The sequence below is a fragment of the Podarcis muralis genome, chromosome 10 (genome assembly GCF_964188315.1).
Source record: "Podarcis muralis chromosome 10, rPodMur119.hap1.1, whole genome shotgun sequence".
NCBI lineage: Eukaryota > Metazoa > Chordata > Lepidosauria > Squamata > Lacertidae > Podarcis > Podarcis muralis.
Genome location: NC_135664.1, coordinates 35,047,480 through 35,070,362, shown reverse-complemented (window position 1 = coordinate 35,070,362; position 22,883 = coordinate 35,047,480). Strand labels below are relative to the sequence as shown.

Genomic DNA, 22,883 nt, shown 5'->3' with positions numbered 1-22,883 from the left:
CCTAATTAGCAGAAAAGGAGCCGATCTCCTAAGAAGAGTAAGTTCCTGAGTGTTCTGAGCAGGAGAACAAGAAACTCTTGCTGAAGTAAAGACAAATGCTAGCATCTAGGAGACAAGTATTTATTTGATTAATAACTTACAAAAAATGACAATTTTAATTTATGTAAGGAGTGCTATTTTTATTAAACATTTTACAGATTTTGTTCACCATGTAATACATCAACATTTTGACAGTAGTAAAATAATGCTTGGCACAGTTATAAATAAGGTAAATTAAAAAAATATTCAGTTTTAAACAATGATGCTCTTATGCATATTACCTGTTAAAACAACTTAGGAGAGCATTGAGAAACTTAAAACCTGCAAAAAGAAAATAGCTTATCTAGGGCAGAAACAAATTTTTCATTTGCTTGTTCTGAATAGATCAATGAATATCTATCCAGTATATTTGGATCGCTTTCATGCAGCCCTCTAGAATGGTGTGGTCTGCTGCAATAAATAACAGAGTTCTTGGTAGAAAAAAATGCTGCATAGATACTGTCCCCCCCCCCAAAAAAAATCTGCCAGATTTCAGAAAAAAACCGTTCAATATTTCAGACTACTAGAATTATTCTAGCTGCCTCAGATGTAGAACCTTCTTCTGGGCAATTCTAACTCCATTATATTTTCTTTTTGCAGCATAGAGTTAAGCAAAATTCACACCCAAGTATTTTGGCTCAACTGAAGTAAGATTTATTTTCACTATCAAGGACACAATTATTTGTACAAGGAATCCATATGGTGCACATTACCGTAACTTGCAAAAGAAATAGAGATGTATGTTACACAGATTTTTCTGGAGCTATGAAATATATTTAGCAAATAGATTACGGAGGGCTTTCAACATCAAATGAGATTCTGCAGAGCTACACTTTCTCCAAAAGGGAGTCAATTCCATGTAATGTAAAATAAGAAATAGATGGCTCTGCTCAAACATCTTCAGCTTGAAACTAAAGTTTACAAGTAGTGTTGTAAGAATAATATATTCTTATTATAGTTCTAAGTTGCATCTGACAAAATGGCACAGGCCTCTTTTGCCATCCCTGCACCCAACTTCATTCTCTTTCCCTCAAAAATAGTGTGTCAAAGACAAGGTTGAATTTTTCCAGTATTAAACATTCAAGTACACTAATGTTGCACTTCTGTACATCTTGATATCTGGTACTTGCAAACTATGCACACCTGGTGATCAAAGAAACGGCTAGAGGGAAAATGCCTACTTGAAAATACTGAACACCAACTATTTACAGTTTCACTGCTCCTCTTACTAAGGCAAGGGGCGGGAATACCACTAGATTGCTTTAATACCTGTAATCTGCATATTACAGGAAATGCTAGTTTTGCCAAGCATCAAACATGCAGTGAAGTTGCAGGGTACAGTGCCTATTAACAGCAATATTGATCATTACTAACAAGCCCATTAGATATCTTCCTACATTTTTGGTTGGATAAAATGAAATGAGCAGCTTTTAAATATACTAACACACACACGCGCACACACACTCACAAAGAGAAAACTATTTGATAAATTATGTATATACAGATAAACATTCTTTACACTGGTCTCAATCATCTGTATTAAGGTCCCCTCCCCAAATCCCCCTCACAGGATTCTCGAACCACTATGTTGCTACAGCACTTAAAAAGAGAACTTAACCGATTTTTCAAGTCTCTCTGTAAACAATAGTTAAGGAAGCAGTGAATAATTCACAAGGAATATATAAAAATGCTGTAACATAAAATCAGTGCATCACATTCAACAACATAAAACTCTTCTGGAATGCAACTTCATACCACTCCTTACCTTCCAAATATATCTGGTTCTGGTAACTTTGAGACAAACAAAAGTTAAGGGTGTTTTCCCACTTGCTATTACCATATTCTTCAAGAAGCCATGTAATGTTTTTTTCACTTAAATCTGCTACAAAGGAATTATAACTTTCTTTAGCTTGAATTCCATCATTTTATGTAAAGTAAAAGACTTATTTGTTAATCAGTTTTTACTTCTCCAGCAGCCACATTCAATTTAACTGCAGTCATATCCTTCCCTGCTCCCCTATTACTGAGAGTTGGCCCTTTCACTCTTTGGTTCCACCTACATGACTTCGAACATCCTCCAATGACTGTAGACTACATCATGCAGAACTGTACCTACTACTTAGGTACCAGCATTTTACTGACTGCATATATTATACGTTTTTATTTAGTTTTTGCAGATTATTATGCTATATTTTGTTTTGTGGTCTAATTTTCAAAAGTCGTATCATGCACCTAAGTAGGGCTTTATACTGGACGAGAGAGATGTAATTTTGTGCAACTTCACCCACCCTCCCCAAATATACATCTTCACACAAGGCTTATTACGAGTAATTCAATATATCGGAAACAAGACAGCTTTAACAGCCAACAGCTATTACATTTATGTAACAGTTTTGTGACTAACATCCTTCTGCGTCCTGCTGCCAACAACTTCACGCTTTATGGTGGATTCCCAATAAGACCACATGATTCTTCGGAGTACTGAATGCACATTTTCAATGCACATAATACTATAGCAAATCTGTACAAAAATTCCATTACAGGAAATATAATACATTGATCTCAAAGTCTGGCTGCTTTGTAAAATTTGACTTTAATTCCAATGAAATTGTTCAAATTATGAAATAAATATTTAATGTTCAGCACAGCATGACTTTAGTATGTTTGTATTTTAACAATCTCATGCTCCATTGTGAAAGCAGTTAAAAGGAAAGAAAATGGCGTGAATATGTCTTTGTGAATCATTCCCACGGTAAGGACAGTTAAAATCCCTTTCTCATCTTCCTCCTCATTGTCAGGATTGGCAGTTTATTCTGTCCTTTGATTACATCTGTTAATAAAACTGATGTAGAGAAGGTACCATTAGATTGACTGTTAGCTCTATTCATAGCATGCTACTGTTCAAGGGATGTGGATTTGAGAGAAACAAATTTTCAGGCACCACTCAGATACGATATGCTCACAGGTTTGGAGGTGGGTGTTACACTAGCTGGTAGCCACTTCCAGTTGTTTGGTCATATTCTATTGTATACTGCCTTGTCCAGTCCACAATAACAGGACGAAAAAGACCGCAGCATCTGAATTCAAAGAAGTCTATAATGTTTCTTATGCATCCATGGCTAAAAAATACAAACAAAAATGGTTACATAAATATTATGTTAGTCCAGCAAGTGCAACGATGTTAATAGTTAACATTAAGGAGGACTTCCCCACCCCCATACATATAACTGTGCTTGCTGATACTTACAGAAACATTCACTGCTACCGAGGAGTGAAACGCGTCAGCTATCAACCAAGAAGCCACACAGGGTTCTAAACTCTCAACAGGAAGTTTTAGGCAAGCTATGATTTCTTGGCTTCAGTTTATCTTTCCCCTTTATAATGGGGAAAATACTTCTGACCTATTGTATTGGGTCTGGGGAAGGACTGATTACATAGAACACGTGAGCAATTACAAATACCCAGTTTAATTGGCTAGAACTGAGTGAATTCATGGTTCTGGTGGAACACAATTCACGTATCTAATGTGGTTGCACAGTCTGGCTACTTCCACAAGTGAGGGTATGATCACTATTTCATCAGATATTCTACAAGTCTCTGGATGCTGCTTTCAACAGCTCTGGATATGGTCATGTTTCCCCCTAAAACAGCTTTCCAAACTTTTTATGTTGGTGACATACTTTTTAGACATGCATTATTTTGTGGCACAGTAATTTAGTTTTATTAGCAAACTGGAGGTTAAACTAACCCATTTCCCCAGGAGGAGTGTAGGGAGTGTTTGCATGGCACACCTACACACTGCAGCTGACACACTAATGTGTCGCAACACACGGTTTGGAAAGCTCTGCCCTAAAAGTTCAGGTCTGTGGTTTGTGGGTTCTCATGGATCAATTACTATCGCCAGAGACAAAAGTGGTCTCAATGGCTTGAGTGCCTTTATGGCTTTGTCTAATGGCCTACTCCTTATGGATAATCCAGCTTCAGTGGCTTCATCCTTGGTAACCTCATTTAGACAACTACTGGAAAACTGTTATATGTAGGGCTGCCTTTGAAGACAGTCCAGAAACTGCAGCCTGTGCAACCAGACTGCTGATTAGACTTTTACTTTTTGATGTTATTAGATTGCTGCTGTTTGATCATACTATTGGTGCCCTTAATTCCAAAGGAAGAAAGATGCACAAGAGGAAGAATAAGGCAGGCTGAACGGGATAAAGAGGTTTGGGGAAAGAAGAAAATGTAGGAGTCTTTGTCAGTTATTAATGGGATTGTAGAGAAGAGAAAACGGGACCAAATTAGGGAAAGAGAAAGCAGATGTCTGTGTACTCTAATTATTTTCTAAGGGATAATCTTTCATTTATGATCATGTTTATTTTGAATGTTACTAGGTAGCTAGGATTTTTTGTGCATGTCAGTACTAATGGCGTAATTACTTGCAAGAGAATCCAAGTATGTGAACAATATGAAATGGTAAATATTTGCATATGCATGAGGGAGAGAGAAAATGAACTGTATGCTTTTTAGTTTTAGGATTTTGTTTTGTTTTGAATTTGAGGGTGTTTCTGCTCATGTTCCAGTTATTTGTTTAAGGAAGTTGTAGTTCACATTTCAATTTGTATAAAATTTCCAGAGCAGGTAAACTATACAACAAAAAATACTTCGATGACCTTCAAACAGTTTCCCCAATCAAGATGACAACCCTAATTCAGCTGCTTTCCTGGGAACATGTGGAAAGAGATTCACATTTCTGTGGCTACCTTTTAGGAAAGGGGGGAAACAACCCAGTACACCGAATCCATTCACAGGCGCTATTTAAGCTTTCCCTCACTTGTGAATACCACCCGCACGTTTGTATAAACACATTTCCATGTTTCTTTATCTATGTACTTACTTAAATGGGCTTTCGATAGATGTTGTTGTAACTTTAAAGTGCTTATATCGTCTTGCATTCATCCTTTCATTTGTAGTAATACCTAAACAAGAGATCTGGGAGAAATGGAGGAGGAGAAGTATTCAGAATCTTTGAAGATGTAGTACAGTGGTACCTCAGGTTACATACGCTTCAGGTAACATACGCTTCAGGTTACAGACTCCGCTAACCCAGAAATAGTGCTTCAGGTTAAGAACTTTGCTTCAGGATAAGAACAGAAATCGTGGCCTGGCAGCGTGGCAGCAGCGGGAGGCCCCATTAGCTAAAGTGGTGCTTCAGGTAAAGAACAGTTTCAGGTTAAGTATGGACCTCCGGAACGAATTAAGTACTTAACCCGACGTACCTCTGTATATGAACCCGCTAAAGTAGGCATGGGGAACTTCCAGCCCCTAAGTCTTATTAGGCCTGGAACAGGTCCCAATTTGGTCCACAAGGTGGTTCCACCATGTCCATCTGCCCACATCTGATATCATATATGCATCAGGTGTGGGGTAGGTAGAGATGTAGCTGTCAATGTACAATAGGGAGCCTTTAAGTACTTTCCCAACTGCTAATTAGCAAGGGAGACTTACTATCACCACCAATCGACTGTCTACTGGGATCAGCAGGCCTGCTGGGATAGATTGTGCTATGCCGCTTCCCATGGGGTACCCCACAGAACAGCAAACCGCCTGCTGAACTCGATAGTGCAGCGAATCCAAATGGCCTTGAAGTGAGAACCTATCAGCTGACAGGTAGTGACTTAAAGCCCACTGGAATAAGATGCACTATTAAAACCCCTATAGGGAAATCTATAGCATAGGCAATCCCTGCAGAAAGTGGAGGTTGAAGCCAGAACTGTTCTGCTGTAACTTCAAGACCACCTTTGACAGCTTAGTACAAAGATGAAACAAGTTATAGCTAAATGGAATACTTTTTCTGTATTGCATGCTAATGGAGTTTGCTGTTAATGCACAAAAAACCTCTTTGATACACTGGATCTTTGATACACTGGCTCTGAACCATGGTGAACTTAATAATAACTGAGTTAACAGGTTTAATGATTTATTTTCAAAAACAGTCAAGCAGTAACTTTGGGCCTGCTAAAGAGAAAGTTTACCATAAGATTAGTCTCTGTCATGTTAACATTTTCCTATTCCTACCCGACAAAACATTGTTAGTGTTTTATTACTTTGCCTATTATTTTGAGACACTGACACAAATAGGCTGTGCTTGGATTATCATAGTATATCTTAATAATCCAAGATAAGAAAGAGTTTAGCTCCTCCATTTCTGCAATTGAGGGAACATGCCAGGACGTCCCAGTTAACAATAGTTTCTTTTTGTGTCTTAATTGCTGACCCTCATTACCTAAGCAAACCCTCACCCCCAAACACTAATGGCTACTTGGATCAATTTCTTTAGTGAGACTTTGCATGATCTGAACTTGCCTGGGTCAAGTCTTTATTAACTGTGTAAAAACAGTCAATTGCGTTTCAGTGATGCAAATTCCTTGCCAGCAGAACAGCTGCATCCAATATGTACTTGACGCCAAGTCTTTTCTATTCTCCTGTGTGTTTCTGTCACTCATGATCATTTATGATAAAAGATACATGAAAACAGATTTGAAACTAGCCACTTATTTTTTTTCAACGTTTTTGTATACCAAAGCCAACCAAGTTCCATAGTGCTGGCAATCAAACCTGGTGGCACCCAAAGGCTTGGGAAATAAGTGCATTTCAAGTTTGATTGCTTTGCATTAAAGAGAGAAACGGCCAAGGGCTTCAATATGCATTCAGATCCTCACATATGCAATGGAATCAACCCCCGGATTCTCAGGAAGGTTTCTGTCAGCAGAATGAGGAGGTAAGCACTTTTCAGTGATTTCCCATCTCCTCTGCAGCCCTCCCTCAACCCCAAATCTGCTCTGGAGAATCTCCCATCCTTCTGAAGCAGATTTACGAGGCTGGGTGCAAGGGGAAGGGTGGGGAAATTAAAGTTCTCTTGTCCCTATTCAACTGGCCTTACTGCTTTACTGTCAGTGAGCAACACCGTTGAATGCAACCCTGCTTGTTTGCATATTAAGTGCTTTCTCCTACCTGATACATCTGACACATTAGCAGCACAGCCACCCACATGAAGTGAAACACGCTATTCAAAAACATCCAGAACATCCAAGGTGAACAGGTGGCTATTTGTGTAATATACGTCCAAAATCCATCTGCTGTGTAAGTAGTGTGACAGTGGATTCCCCAGTCTGGAATTAAAAAATGCGTATCATTGGATTAGAAAATGATATCATTGGATTAGAAAATGTTCCTGAACATGAGCCTGCAGAATACAGGGCATGTTGCATGGGGAACATTTCCAAAAGCATTTTTTATGAGAAAAGAAAAACCCTACCAGGCAACAATCAAGGTATAGAACAACGTTCACACAGAACATTGCAGGCACAGTAGGACTTAAACTAGGCATTAAGAAAATGGTTCAGCAAACAATACTCACAAGAGATACATCCATAAATCATCCAGCAAATCATGAATAGTAAAAAGAATAGATAGCCCATGAAATAACGATGGTTGCCAGCTCCTGAGAAGAAAGAATGGAAGTAAATATATTTGCTTTTAATGCCATTTTAACAAGAGACCAGAAAGGGTGCTTCTAGTAATACATAATATATAAAGCATAGCTTTCCCTGCCACAAGACTAGAAGAGTCTTATTTCAGCACGGCAATGCAGTTCATCACATGCTTTGCAAATAAAGCACAAGCTCCCCTGGGGAAAGAATTGGGAAGTATTCAAGAAGTAAATGAATAAGTGAGCATAAATATGCAATATGCAAATATACAATATAAAGCTGACCTTCAGCCCAGTAACCTTTTCTCCTCCAAAATAAAACTATTTCATTTGTTTATGAATACTAATATTACCCTGAAATTTATATATTTATTTGAATATTTATAAACCACAAACTCAAAAAAATGAAAGTGGTACACAATAAAACTATTAATGCATCATAAAATTGTAAAATAAAAAAAGACCAACACTATATCAAAACAGTTCTCTAAAAATGCTCAGGCATTCTGATGAGATGAATCCAGCTGGAAGTGCTTCAAATGCAAAGCTTAAAGACTGTGTCTTAGCTTCACAGTCACTAAGATTTGTGACCATACTTGCTTCAAGATCACCTATCAAACATTCACATGAAAAATCTGCATTCCCACAAAAAACAACAACCCTGCTCTCTGCTGTATTCATTTGCTATACTGCTTTAGCTCCTAGTGACGAAGACTGTTGGAGGTCAAGAGGCTGGCTGAGCTTGCTTATGCTTCTAAACTATAGTATAATTTTTTTTTTTGGCATCTTCTTGGTCTGATAGCAGTGGTGAATACATGAATACTAAGAAACCATGCTATGCTAAATGCACACACTATTTCAGATTGAAAGCTAAATGCGATGGAAATTTTCTATTCCTTATCAGTACTTACCTACGCAGTTACCAACCCAGGGGCAGTGATGATCAAACTTGGCTATACATCGATTGCACACACCACAGTGTTTGGACCTCACCGGTTTCCGTATCTGTTCAACAGATTTTTATATGCATACAATGTAACCTGCTTTTCATATTATCAATCTTTAATATGAATTTTGAACACAATGTTGCTATTGTTGTTGCTTCTACTACTCATATGCATGTCATGATACCAAGAATTTAAGAATGTAACCATGTGGAGCCTGTAGTTCTAGCTTCACCTAGCAAAAACATACTTCCCTTACTTTAACTTTCCTCTAAATGGAAGCTTTGAATTTGTCACCAACACCCACTGGACAAGTCTTATATACTATACACAAGTCTTACAGCATTTGCAATCACCAATCTCAATTAAATTGAAACAAAAAAATTCTCCTTTCCATTGCAAAACAGAATTTCCCACTGTTCTGTTTACTGCTGACAGTGAAACTCTGAATTAGAGATCAAAGAAACTGATGACGATACTGATGGAAAAGCTTGCAGAGTTTACAAAAGATTAAGTATTTTGGTGATTTTTATCATCTGCAGTTAGATCAGTTACTTATGGGTGGATGCATAAATAATTTGTATTCCATACAGAAAAAACTGAGCATAACACTGCTGTAATGCTGTCGGTGAAAACATTTCATCAAAACAAATGTTAGCGCACAAAAGACATTTTATCTTGATAATGACACCTACAACATTTAACATTTGCATTTTAAAAATAGTGTATCTATCAAGTAATCAACAATTTGTCTGAAATACAAAGTACTCAGATCTGTAGTCAAGACTATCTTATCCATGTCCCAAAGTAAGAGAACACTTATGTTTCACCATATCTCAAGTTCTTAAAATATTTTCATACAGAGCAACAAGTTTTTAAATACCATTATAGTAGCAAATAATTTATGCAGCATGATAAATGGTATTTAGTTTTAAAGGTTTTATATTAAAGAGTCCAGAGTTGCACGTATTTAGATTCTGGAAAGGAATATAAATGTATCATAACAATCTCACAATTCCTGTATATTTTGAGAACATTCTTATATGAAGCTCATTCTGCTTACTTCATTACAGATGTTTTAGATAAGGCAAAACTTTTACTGAAGTGACAGTTGATAATAACTAATGTTGATATTTACTTTATACACACCACAAACTGAACAACTAAATTTCCTACAAAAAATCCAGTATAAGAGGTGTGTGTATCTAACATGGCACTGTAAATTTAATCTGAAGTTGTTAATGGAAGTGTTTTCATTTTGCTCTACACTCAGAGATCTTGTTTGATTTAGTCACAATCTGAAGTAGTCCTGTTCTCTCTCCTATTTTTAGGATTCTAATCAAGGATTGTCATTAAGATACATAGGAACAACAATAACTTTAAGAATTACTAGGAACTCTTGTATTGCTCCTGCTAAATACTTTGGTAGTGGGAAGTCTTACCACAGCGAGTGGCAACACCTAGTGTACTAGAACATATATTTTTCTATTTGAAGGCCTGGAACAGCCTGCTGCCCAGATTTCTATACTGACTTAAGAGAGCCACTGTATTTTGATATAAAAACCTGTGGGTGTTTTAAGTTAAGCTTCTACCCAAATCCATCTGAACTTGTGTCAAGGACATCCCACTGGAATACAGAGTCCTAACTCGGTGGGACAGGGACTCCAGTAAGGAATTTTGATATCCTGCTTTCTTCTGGATCCATCACAACCACACTATGGACTTGCCTTTTCTTATTCCTAGGAAGCATGGCATTCATATGCCCAAATACTGGCTTAGTATTTTAGTTGGCAGAGGCTCACTTATACCCTGTATGAATATCGCAAGGTCAAAGAATACACTCATTTTCTAAACAGACATGATGTTAAAATTGGTAATTTAATTACATGTAAGCAAAAAAGCATACTACCAAACAGGTACTGCAGAATATACTGAGATCCAGACTTCCTGTCTCTGCAAGTTCCACTATTGTCTGCAGAAAAGGAAAAATAAGAATATTTAATCATTTAAGAACCATATTCGTACATGCTTCATAAGTCGACTCTAGTCGACAAACTTATGTCATAAAACAATTTGTTAGCCTTCAAGATGCCAGGAGATTCTTGGCTGTTTTTACTGCAAAAGCTACCCCACTGAAAATCCCAGCTTCTATTAACACACTCCGATTAGTTTAACACCATCTCAATCTTGGGCAAAAATATCTTAATGCCATTTTATTCACATCAAAGAAATTCGGCACCATTAGAGCCTACATAAACACACATGTGTAATTGGTTCTGCCCCAATTGCCTCTAAGATACAAGGGGACTCTATCCAGCAGCAAGATCATTAGTTTCTGGCTGCTTCTCAAGATTGCACCAGCATTAGGGCAGTTGGGCTGCTCCAGTAACGGGCATATCCTTTCCAATCTCAAAAATGTATCCCCTTGCATTCAGTTTGAAGCCGTCACTACCACCCTATGTTCTGCTGCGGTGACATAAAGAGGATAGCTGGGATACATTAAAATCTCCCAATACACAGAACACTATACCAGGAAGGAGAGTCTACAGCCTAGTCTTTTTCTGGACATGCTGGTTTCCTTTCAAGGATGACATCTTCACCTTCATTTTCAACTGGTCCAAAAAACAATTACACCATGTGATGAGTAATCTGTCTGGGCTTAACCTTCAAGGTGTCACAACTCCTTCCACAATTATTTCTTGGAAGTTAAGATGCATACTTGAGGGATTGTGTGTGTGTGTGTGTTTGTGTGTGTGTAAGAGAGAGAGAATGTGTGTGTATCTACACACACACACACACACACACACACGTACGTTTTAAACAAACACCAGAAATATCTGGATGACCTCAGCAGATTTCTCAGTAGCAAAGCATTCACTCTGCTTAGACTACAATTACCTCTGATGTTCTTAAATGGAACAACTTGGCAAAACAGAGACAGAAACAATTTTCAGCAACTCTCTGTCTCCTCTGCAGCCCCCTGTGCCCCTCTGCGGGAGGCTGGGTGGGGGACACTTTCCTGTAATTGCTTTGATTAGAAAACACTTTGAGTGTGTACACAGAAAATCTAAACAGCATCTTCAACCATTAACAAGAATGGACTGTTGTGCTTTTTACCTTTTTCTTTTGTTCTTCCGTGGCTTTAATTATTCCCGGGTCTGATTTCCAAGATTTTCCAAAATTGTAGAAAAGTGCAACACTATTAGCAAGAAATGGAAGGTGGATGAACACAAAATTTAGATGTATTAAATGTTAAGGAATTTAAATATGTTTTCTTTCCTGTTAAAAATAATTATTATTTGAAAATAATAGAATTCTGCAATACACTTTTTTGTTGCTAATGCATTTCACAGGGAATGTACTAGATGCATGTCAAGACATCTAATAATCCTTTTTGGCCATTATATGCTGTTCAAGTGTATCATCTTGTCTTAATTTGTTTGATAGCTCCAAAATTAACAGTGCAACATTATAAATGTTCTCTCAAAAGTCTGAATTCAGTTGAGCTTATTTCCTAGTCAATATGTTTAGGATTGCAGCTTTTGTATCTCTTTAAATCATTTTCTGACATAAAACATTCAAATAGTCAACCATTTTTAATATATTTTTTACTGTTTATGCCTATTAGTGGCCTGAAATTCCAGCTAAATCACAAAAAACACTCTATAATAATAAAGAGATTATACAGGGAATGATGAATACAATAATAAACTCTTTTGGGGGGATGGATTACATTCATGTTAAAGATTCCTCCTCTTCTTCCCCTCTTAATAATTTACTGAAAAAAGGAACATGTACTTTACCTGGAAATGAAAGTGTTGGAATAAATTGCAGCCCCTTGGATTTACCCCCCAGTATTTGAATTCCAGCTGCTTCACAATTTGAAGTTAACTTTGTTAATACCTAGGTATCTGTATTTTCTTCACTTTAATTTGCACATAGTAAAAGCTAATTATATTTTAACAGATTTAAATATTTCTACCATGAAATTACAAATGGCCCCAGTAGCACCTTTTCTGCTTCAGTGCCTTAGCACTTATACACTTCATTGCCAAGGAATGGCAAGCTCTAAACACAAACACTTAAAACCTATTTAGCTAACATCACAAATTTCAATGGTAACCCATCGGTTTCAAATACAAATATGACACATTGGAAAATATTTTTAGCATATGTAAAGGGGTTCCATAGCACTGAAATCAATGTGGGAAAGAGTTCCCTGAAGTTAGAAAGCCTGAAAACCACTGTGTTGCTGCAGATCATCAACAAAATACTGACATCAAGAAAACAATGAGCCTTAAACTTACAAGCCTGGTTTGCACATTAGTGCCAACACACAGCATGTTGGTGCAACATGACTGAAACTATGGGTGCTTCATTCCCTGCTTGTTCCTACCATGCTGCTATGCGTTATGTCCGGATCCGGACTCATGATCTGTTTCTCTCAAACAAGCCATGAGCCGTTACCAAGGCTTGTTCCTGGCTTTACATTCATAGGTTGTTTGGACAGAAACAAACTGTAACAGACAAACAGGGCAGTCTTTAGCAGATGTGGTGCTGAGGTGCAAATTTCCGCCCAGCGCCCCAAATTACTACAGATAGTGGGGGCGCACGCGCAGCTGCGCACAGCCAGCCATGGGGGGGGGACTCTCCCCCATGCAGCTGTGGGACAGCAATCCCCGCAGAGGCTTGGGAGGGGAGCTGCGCCCCACCAACCATATGGTTGGCAGGGCACAACTTCCAGCCTAACCCTATGCAGGGATCGCTCTCCTCCCAAGAAGGCTTGGGAAGGAAGCTGCATGCCCGCCAGCCATTTGGTTGGTGGGGCGCAGCTGGCGGACGTGCAGGGAAAGGGGAGGCTGCTGGCAAAGCCACACAGCTCCCCCACTCACTGAGGCGCCCCTGAGAGGCCAGCACCCTGGTGTGATGCACCACTAAGCCCTATGGGAAAGACGGCTCTGCAGACAAAACACCAAGTCAAACCATGTGCTTGTTTCTCAGCAGTCTGATAAGAGGAAGGGGGAGCACACTGCATGTTCACATTAAACCATACTTGATTTAATGTTATATGCAAAGAAAACCATGGTCACTTAAGCCCATTTACCCATGACATAAATTTCAATTAGACTTCATCACCTTTGTATAATGTCATTATAACAGGGCTTTTGAGTCTAAGTCTCATGCAGTTAAAGCCCCTAAAAGAATATGGTACAGTCGTACCTTAGAAGTCGAAAGGAATCTGTTCCGGAAGTCCGTTCGACTTCCAAAACGTTTGGAAACCAAAGTGTGGCTTCTGATTGGCTGCAGGAAGCTCCTGCGGCCAACTGGAAGCCGCACAAGTCCTGTCACTTCCGGGTTTGCAGATTCGGGAGCCAAAATGTTCGAGAACTAAGCTGTTTGAAAACCAAGGTATGACCACATGTTTTAATAAGTACCAGCATTCATTTCAATTACTAAACCACATGTTTAGACCAGTAAAAAGAAGCTAGCAGAGAAAACTGTATTATGTTCTACTATGAAAAAGCTAGATGCCCTTAATTGTCCGTCTGGCATTAAACCTCTGACAGAGAGATGCTTTCAAAACTGGACAGTATGTTCCTGTGACTAAGAAGCAAGAGATAGGTCCAAGCCAAAGGAAGAGATTAGATGGTTCCCCCCTACCCTTGTATGGTCACATTTGCCTGCTTTTAGTGCTCTACACAACGTGCTAACAGAACTACCTCTGTGGTTGGGCCTCTGAGCTTATTTAAGTGGGGAAAGTTAAGAAGACTTTGCTACATGAAATGCAGACATCTTGAAAAGCACTTGCTTTAACAGGAATAGAGGACAACATATCCTTTATCCTAATAATGGCGCGGAAAGTTTGTAAGAGTACTGAGGGGGATCGCATGGTATCATCCAACACCAATTTCTCTCTTTTATAGGTTGTCTTTCCTGCTGTTGTAGACTATTATTGAAGCTAACCAGATTCCCTCTTATGTAAGGTTTATAAAACAGTATCAAAGCCTGTTTTGATGCAAAGTTAGAAGGCAATCCTAGACAGCACAGAAATAACTAAACAGACCTCAAGAGTCCCAATTGGAATGCAGTGAGTAAATACAAAATATTACTTTTCATCATAATTCTAGTGACAAGTTAAAAGTCAATTCTAGATATTTAAATTAATCAATCTGGATGCCCTTTTATTTCTGATCAAAACATATTCCCGAAGCAGATTTATAAAAGGCTGCCACAGAGACATTTAGTCAGATATCACATTATGCTTCCTACAGAGAAGAAAGAAGGCACTGTTCTCTGATGCAATTGGTTTCATCAAACTGTAAGACATATGAGAATAAATTCTTACCCTGACCACAATTTTTCTACTTCATTCTATAAAACAGAGCACATGCCATATATTTTTTTCTAACAAGTTGCAGACAAGCTGACTGACAGCAGAACTTGAATGGCTAGAAGAACTAATAATTGAGGCTGGCAACATTAATCAGTTAAAGTAAACTGACATGTAGGATTTAGAGGGGACTGTTCTGGCAGCACCCACATCGCAAATGTAGTGTCTACTTGTACTCTGCTATAATGTCATTAAATGTTCATAAATATTAACTTCAGAAGGAGCCAGTAATCGGGATACGACAATCAGCACAGCTACTGAGAAAGCAAAGTCAACATGAGCAAGAAGGAAACACTTATGTAGAGCCAAAAAAATATATGAAGAGATTGAAAGCAAGGGGGTAGAAGACTAGGACGAAATATTGCTAGGTTTAAGGACTTGTTCAAAAACATCTTATTTTAACTTATTTTGACACAAACCTGTGAGCTTGTGTTTTGAGTAATTTAACTAATGGGTATACACACACACAATTAACAATGTTGTCTGGGGATAATGGGAATCCAGCAACAGATTCCCCATCCCTGCCTTATGTAATTAAGTCTGCCCCCTTCAATCTGTATGTCCTACTATCTGCTTTTACTTGTTCCATCTGGTCCATTCCCCTTTTACTTACTGTCATGTTTCACTCCCTCTCGTGTTCGCTTGTCTCCTGCTTCAGCTTTACTGAAGTCCCTTAACCCTTTTCCATGACCTGTCTGAACCATAAAACTTCCACATCCTCTTGCTAAAACTTCCATTTCTTAAAATTCTAGCCTCTTAATTTTCTTGAATGTGAGCACTGGAATATAACCCACTAAAATGAAAAAAATTCAAAGGCTGAGCGCAATATAAAGGATATCGTTCCAAAACCAGAAAAACCATGTCACATACATCCAGAATTTTGTTGCTAGGTAGATTCCAAGGGGCAGTGCACTATGCATTGAGTGATCAAAGAATGATCTGCGAAACAAAGAACATAATAGGTTATTACATATTCAAATATGGGTGTGCTAGCTCATTCACAAACAAGTAAATATAGCCTTATTTTTAAAAAACAAAGAAACAAACACTAGAGCTTTAAATAACCTGTCCATTTGATACAAAAGGTCTTAATAATCTAAATTACTCAACAACCAGCAAGCACTTTTTTAGACCTCAGAAAGTTGCAAGAGTTCATAATTACTAGGTTCAGAACATGTATCTGTTCAGTTTGTAATGTTTAAATGAAGAAGATTTTACATATGCATGATCAGAGTTCAGGATGACCAGGCTGCTCTGTAAGCATGTTCACCAATGTTGTTAACCACTACATTAAATTATTAATTTAAACTATGTGACCGCCTGAACAGACAGATTTTTGTTTGTTTGTTTGTTTCTAATTTTTGCTTTTTAGGTCAATTTTCCCAATTCTTACTTGCATACATATTACATGTGCTGTCCCCTAACCAGGTCTAGAACAGTTTCATACTCCTGCTTGCATGTGTTTTGTCAAAGTAGATTTGGAAATAAAGTTTTCTTCTAAAGCCACATTTTGACAGCAGTTAAAAATAAGGCTGAACAGCACTCTCAGCAAAACTCAAAATGATAGTTATTTTAACAGACTTTGAAGAAAAAGCCAAACCCAGAACATGAGCTGTAGTAATATAATCTCTTATACTTACACAAGAGATTCCAGTGTTTAAAATATTTATCTGACATGTGCTATATTACACTGACAATAAATAAATTTAAGATACTCAACCATGCAAACTTTCTTTGTTTAATAATGTTCTTACTACGAATGCATTTCTCTTTGCCATTAAAATTAGAGTCATTAAAATTAAGAGGCATATAGAGGCTATCATTGTGTTGCACAGGGTTTCTGCTCCAAAACCCTGTGCTTGTCAGTGGAGCCCATGTAAGTCAACCCCACCCCTTTTGTGATGTTTTTGGGCTACTTCCAGGTTCAGAGCCATGCACATAATCAAGTGTCATTCGAACATGCCTAAACTGGGCAAGGCCTGTAATAATTCTTGTCTTTTTTATCCACTCACTGAATACTAAGATCCCTTTTAAAAAATCCAAAAATATCCTCCTTAAATAAGTCTACTTATTGCAGACCATTAAATTATGGAAATAAAAGAGTAGGGTATTTTCATTTCTATAGAAAATAAGCTAATCATTTTATAGAGGGATTTCAATATTTGGTTTGTGAAAGAGGAAACATTACTGTTGGGCAGGCAGACACATTTTCATACAACACAACTAGTTGATGATTCATAATGTGACTGATGTGGTATTTAAGGTTCTTTTTGCTCAGAGCTAAAATATGAATGCCACTTCAATCTAGCACAGTAGGTCTCCTATAAATTAACTGGAAGGCAGGATGGAAGGGCATCAAAACACAATTTTCTTTGCTTATGCTGAACAATCATTTAATGGAAGAGTGAATTAGGTAAAACATTTCCCCCCAAGAATGGGGCTTTTATACATCTGTCAGGATTTTATGTAAAACCAAACTATCTACTCCAACATATTCCCTAATTAAATACTTACTTGGAAAGAAATTGAACCATAGCCCAAACACCACCATACATTAGTCCTTTAATGAGCCAAGAATCAATATCAAGGTCGGCTATAAACCCAACAAGCCAAATAACTAGGAAAGGTGTTCCCAGCATCACTTTCTGACGAAATTCCTACATAAAAAGACAAACAACAATTAATTAACCTGGATATTTATGAACTGTATAAAAAGTTAGTGCTTCATTTTAACACTCAGATACTTCATAGCAAGTTTAATATGTACAAAGAGGGGTTTATCTGCAAGACTAGGAAGGATCCTAGATTCAGAAAAATGCAAGATGCCTAGGATTGGTCAATCATTTCTCACTGCAGTGAGAGGAGAATGGCAAATTTGGGGATAGGAAAGACACGTAAACCCAAGACTCCTGATACCTCCTGGTACAAATTATAGTGGGGTGTCATCTAAGCAGGGTCAGAAATTATTTTTAAAAGAACACATTACATGAGTCATCACGTAAAGATTCTTCTCACCTTATCAGCCCTCAGCTTTCTGAGAAATGATGGATTGTCATATCCCTTTGCCTGCCTTGCCTCCTGTAGATGGTTTATCATCCAAACATTTTTTCTTTGCTTTGCTAAATCAAGTGGTGATTCACCCTGTCAAGAGTATGAAAGATTAACAATTTTAAAAAGGGGGAAAAAGCACAACAATTTCACTTTTAGAAATAGTAACTTAAGCATTTAAAACTACTTAATAGTTTTAAAACATGTAATATTACTATGTTGTTCTTATAAAGCATTATTTTGGTTGCTACTTTATTTTATGTTATGGAGAGTTACTTTCTTCCAATCTTTTCTCAGTTTAATCAGTTTCATCAAATGAAATAAAATCTTTGCTATTTCTGTGTATTGCAACGATGAGTTCATTCATTATCCTTAGTGTGCATATGTAATAATTAATGGGAGTTTAAAAGTTGCTTAGCTCTCTAGTTTGGAACAATTGGTTCTCCCTCAAATATTAACAAGCAGCAATATCCATTCATGGAATTTCACAAACAGTGAACAATGCTTATTGCTTAGTTATCAATGCCATGTACATTCAGTTGATACAGATGTTCAATCTGTACCTCTTGTGGACTGCATGTGTAGGTGTGTATTCGACTGTTGTTTTGATGCACTTACATGCAGTGAAAAATCAAAATTATACTTGCTTACCCTACTCCTACAAGATTTTCACATTTTGGATTTAACACTTTGATGGGTAGAGTTCCACACACCTAAGTTCTATCAGCATGTTCTATATATCTTTTACTGTGTACAGATTACACATCTGTAGGATTCTGTGTATGTAAGCCCTAAACCATGTGGTTGTTGGAAGCCTTTGCTGGGGACCCAGAGCTAATCAGGATTACTCAAATGCAAAGAGAGAGTGTTCCTCTTGAGTTCAGGCATGCTCTCTGGCTTGCCTGAACTCAGCACTAAACAGGCGGTCCTGCTGTTTATTTTAGCATTGTTCCAGATTTAATGATGGTGGGAGATGCTTCAGAGAGAAGGTTGGCAAACCACTCTCTGAGTGCCCCCTCCCTATTAAACGTCCTGGAACACTGTTAAAAGCAGGCTGGCATGTGCTTCAGAGAGTGATTTGCAAAGCATTCTCTGAAGCTCCTCTTGCCCTCCTTTAATCATTGCTCCAGCAAGGGATTTTGACAGGTAGGTGAGGCAGTCCACCTGTATGCAGACGGAACATCTGCACACGTGCATCTGACACACACATTAAAAGCACCTGAAAACAGGTAGGTTTTTCACAATTCACTAGTACTCTAAACAACCACCACTAAAAGTCTAAAAATTGAAACAAACTAATGTATTGATTGCGGATACCTAATTGGCAGTTTGTACTATTCACAGAGCATTCAGAAGTACCATTACTAGCCAAGCAATGACTAATTTTTATAATCTCTTCCCCAATTCAGGTTGAACAGAATGTCCTATAACAGGTACCTATCTACAGCTATTTTAGGCAAATGTGATTCTCCATTCTTCCTCCCCCCCCCCCCCAGTGCATGCACGGCTAACAATTTGTGGTCGCTTCCCTGAGCAAGCCCCACCCACTTTGCGTAAAATAACAATGTCAAAGGACAAAGATATGTGAAGTTATAATCCAATTGCACGAGTTCAGAGCAAGGTAATTCCTTTAGATTACTCTATTGTAGAAATCCTCCCCATCTAAAAAGCAAAAGAAAAACCCAAACTGAAAACTGCCTCACAATATATGGGGTGGTACCCTAAATCTATCACAGTGATTTCTTACAGAACCGTACTGCTGATTTACACCTCAAGAAAGAAAGAAAAGGTTGTGACTGTTCTTGTAGTATAGAGGAGGCAAAAAACAACCAACTGAAGGTACCTCCAGCTCCAGTTTTGCACTCCTCCACTCTTCTACTGAAGGTAACTCCCCTCCTAAACAAAGCATTCATGGAGGCTTGAAAAATGGCTGAATCCTCCATCGTTCGGCCCCCGCCTAAAAAAAAACGAGACAGGTACCAGAAACTGAAAAATCACCCAAGGAAAGGCAAATAGCCTTTGAGACAAGAGTACAAATGCCAAGGAGTACACATCTGAATTCCAGAATCAGTAGAGACTAGACACCTAATCAGAGTTAGGCATTTAATTTCTATTGATAGGATTTGTGCACCAAAACCTTATGGGTGACTTGGAAATTTAGCCCAATGATAATCACTGGGGAATTTGAAAGCAGCGAAAACCAGGCAACAATATTTATTGGTCTCCAAAGGGAGAGTTTCCTTCCACCTGAACAGTGTATTGAAAAAGCTTAGGCCACAAAGATATCAATTTACCAAACAGGACTTTCCCCAGCAGAAGCAAAAGAAATGAGCTCAAAAGCAGCTAATGCCCTGCTAGTCAGTACATCCACTCATTTCCTACATTTGCACAGCTTTGGAAACCATTATCAATGATACAGGGTGAGTCTTTTAAAAGAGGCCCCATGGAAAATGTGTACTCTGTATCCACAGGGCCTCTTTTAAAGGACTCACCCTGCAGATAGATGATGATAGATAGATAGATAGATAGATAGATAGATAGAGATATAGATAGATGATAGAGATGATAGATGATAGATAGATAGATAGATAGATAGATAGATAGATAGATAAGATAGATAGATATAGATAAGAGAGAGAGAGACCATACAAATCAACTAACCAAATTTGAGGCTTCTCTCAATAATATGAAGCCATAAATGGGGAACCCTCCAGAGCAGATGGGGGGAGAGGGGCAGGGAATGGAGGACTGCCGAAAATTCCCCCCCTCCCAGTTCTGCTGACAAAAGCCTTATTGTCAGCTATGGGAATAGATGCAATAGGTGACTCTTAAAAGTAGAATTACAGGTTACTTTTAGAGGAATAACTAAAGTTGCAAAACCAAAGTTAAACGTAGATATGTATGCTTTTCTTTCAAATATATGGCAGGAAAAGACCACTATATATTAATTATGAATATGTACCATGTTCTATATCATAGCAAATGAGATCTGAATCACCAAAAAGCTTCCTAACATATGCTTCTAGTGTATATTTGTATTTTTACCTAGCAAGTTCTTTAAAGCCACTCCTGTAGCACATTCACTATTAGTATGCATACTTTCCTATTATTTTTCCTGGTCCCCCCTCCCCCATAATCACAATATCCAAGATAAAAAGAAATAAAATTATATCCATACTCAGGCCCTAAATTAGATCACACCAAGATACCTCTCATATTATTTTTTTAAAAAAAGAGGTAGCATGCTTTTGCTCACTTCGGTGCCCTGATGTCTAACAAAGGCATAATACTGCCTGTTCAAAAAGAAATTTATGTTACTGAAGTCATGATGAACTTGCTATCCAATCAAAAAGGCAGGCTTTTATTTTTAAGTGTTAGGTTTAAAAGTGTCTCAGAGGAGATGTTCCAGTAAAAACAAAGAATTCTGCAAGTTAAGGGCATAATTTATTATAAGACTTATCACGCCTTTCAAGGATCAAGGGGGGAAAAAACCCTTAAAAGGCTAAAGAATGACAGTAACTTTATCCCTACAATTTCAGCTGAGTGTCAGAAGGCACAGCCAGAAATAAAGCAACAGTTTACAAAAAAAGTTATTACTCCCCTCAAAGGGTATACCACAATTCAAGGGGTATGATCTGCCATCCTGTTGCAGGGCTTAAGATTCTACAGGCTTCCTCTATTACAAACAACCAGCAACATGTTTGTATTTCTTACAATTTAGAGAGGGGAAAAGAGAGAGAAAATACTTAAACCCACCCCGAGGGCCTAGGACAGGCAGAAAGCCAAGATGATACTCATGAAAAAACTGAGATAACCTACAGAGAAGAAGCCTGTCAAAGTACCCTACTACTCACTTGACTATTTCATTACATACTTCTATTATACACTGGCCAAGGTACCCAGCCATATGCCTAGAAACTCCATGCTAAAACTAAAAACAGCTATTTGATTTCAATCCAATCAAACCGAAATGACGTTCCTGACAGCTTAAAAGGCAAATTCAGGCAGAGAGAACATCCAACTTTTCACTCATTTCTCACCGCAGCCTGGGGAAGTTTGCTTTTCTCTGTCAAATCCCTCTGATAACCACATGTAGTGTGAAACACACACAAGAAACCTAACAGTCAATTTTAAGAAGTTTATTAAGGATGGTGGTAAGAGAACAAAGGGGAAAGGGAGAATGGTGATTTAGGAAATAAGGAAAACCTTTTAGAAAAACAGGCTAAGTCTATGATCTGTATACTCACAAAGCTAGGGGCTTCATCATAAATAATGCAGCATCTTGGGTGGTCAGAGGGGAGGGTAATGGATGACAGAATGTTGGTATCATTCCAGATTTTAGGGTTCTCAACCCAAGTAAGATTGATTGACAGATGGCTTTAAACAGCCAATCAGATAAGTGGCACACAGCCAAGAAAGGTGTTACCACCTTTGGGAAGTTGGGAGATGGGGCTGATAAGACCTTAATGACTGCCAGATTTAGCCAACATCCCTGCTAGATAACAGGCTTTTCTCAGTTTGTGTATTTGGACTTGGTGTGGAGCTACATGGTATGTCTGCCTCTATGTCAGCAGTGGCAGAGGTGTATGGTGGCAGCAATGGCCATACTGAGTTCTCTCACCACCAAACTCAAACACATCTTCACTGCAGCAGCAGTGATGAGTTGCCTCACACCAGAAGCTGGCAGCACAACTACCATTGGGAGCAAGGCCAGTCCTAGGACCAGCACCACCAAGAGTTCTCTTATTGTTAAGCAGGAGGCAAGGCTGTGCCACTGGCTAATACTGGCAAGGTCAGCTTGAAAGGTGTGGAACTTGAGCAGGGTATCCCAGAGGAGATGTCAGATGCAGTGTATATCTCACCTGTCACCTGGGAGCAGCCAGACTGCCTCAGTGGGACAGATGGGAAACACGGATCACTCCCAACAACCAGCTTGATC

The 22,883-nt window shown here is 38.3% G+C and overlaps 1 protein-coding gene across 3 annotated transcripts in view; it reads right to left on the bottom strand.

Annotated features, from left to right (window-relative positions):
• Positions 1 to 106: 106 nt before the first annotated feature.
• The window catches only part of ZDHHC17 (zDHHC palmitoyltransferase 17), a 49,168-nt gene continuing 26,391 nt past the window's right edge, over positions 107 to 22,883 (bottom strand). Inside the window, exons 8-17 of one of the 3 annotated variants that reach the window (XM_028747645.2) lie at positions 17,912 to 18,037; positions 17,411 to 17,553; positions 15,735 to 15,835; positions 11,623 to 11,747; positions 10,412 to 10,477; positions 8,473 to 8,566; positions 7,490 to 7,573; positions 7,084 to 7,241; positions 4,967 to 5,061; positions 107 to 3,197 (exon numbers count right to left, since the gene is read on the bottom strand). In XM_028747645.2, the coding sequence (XP_028603478.2) occupies positions 3,059 to 3,197; positions 4,967 to 5,061; positions 7,084 to 7,241; positions 7,490 to 7,573; positions 8,473 to 8,566; positions 10,412 to 10,477; positions 11,623 to 11,747; positions 15,735 to 15,835; positions 17,411 to 17,553; positions 17,912 to 18,037 (1,131 nt within the window). In that variant the 3' untranslated portion in view covers positions 107 to 3,058. The remainder of the gene's footprint in view (positions 3,198 to 4,966; positions 5,062 to 7,083; positions 7,242 to 7,489; positions 7,574 to 8,472; positions 8,567 to 10,411; positions 10,478 to 11,622; positions 11,748 to 15,734; positions 15,836 to 17,410; positions 17,554 to 17,911; positions 18,038 to 22,883) is intronic. The other 2 variants (XM_028747646.2, XM_028747647.2) reach the window with 2 other exon arrangements.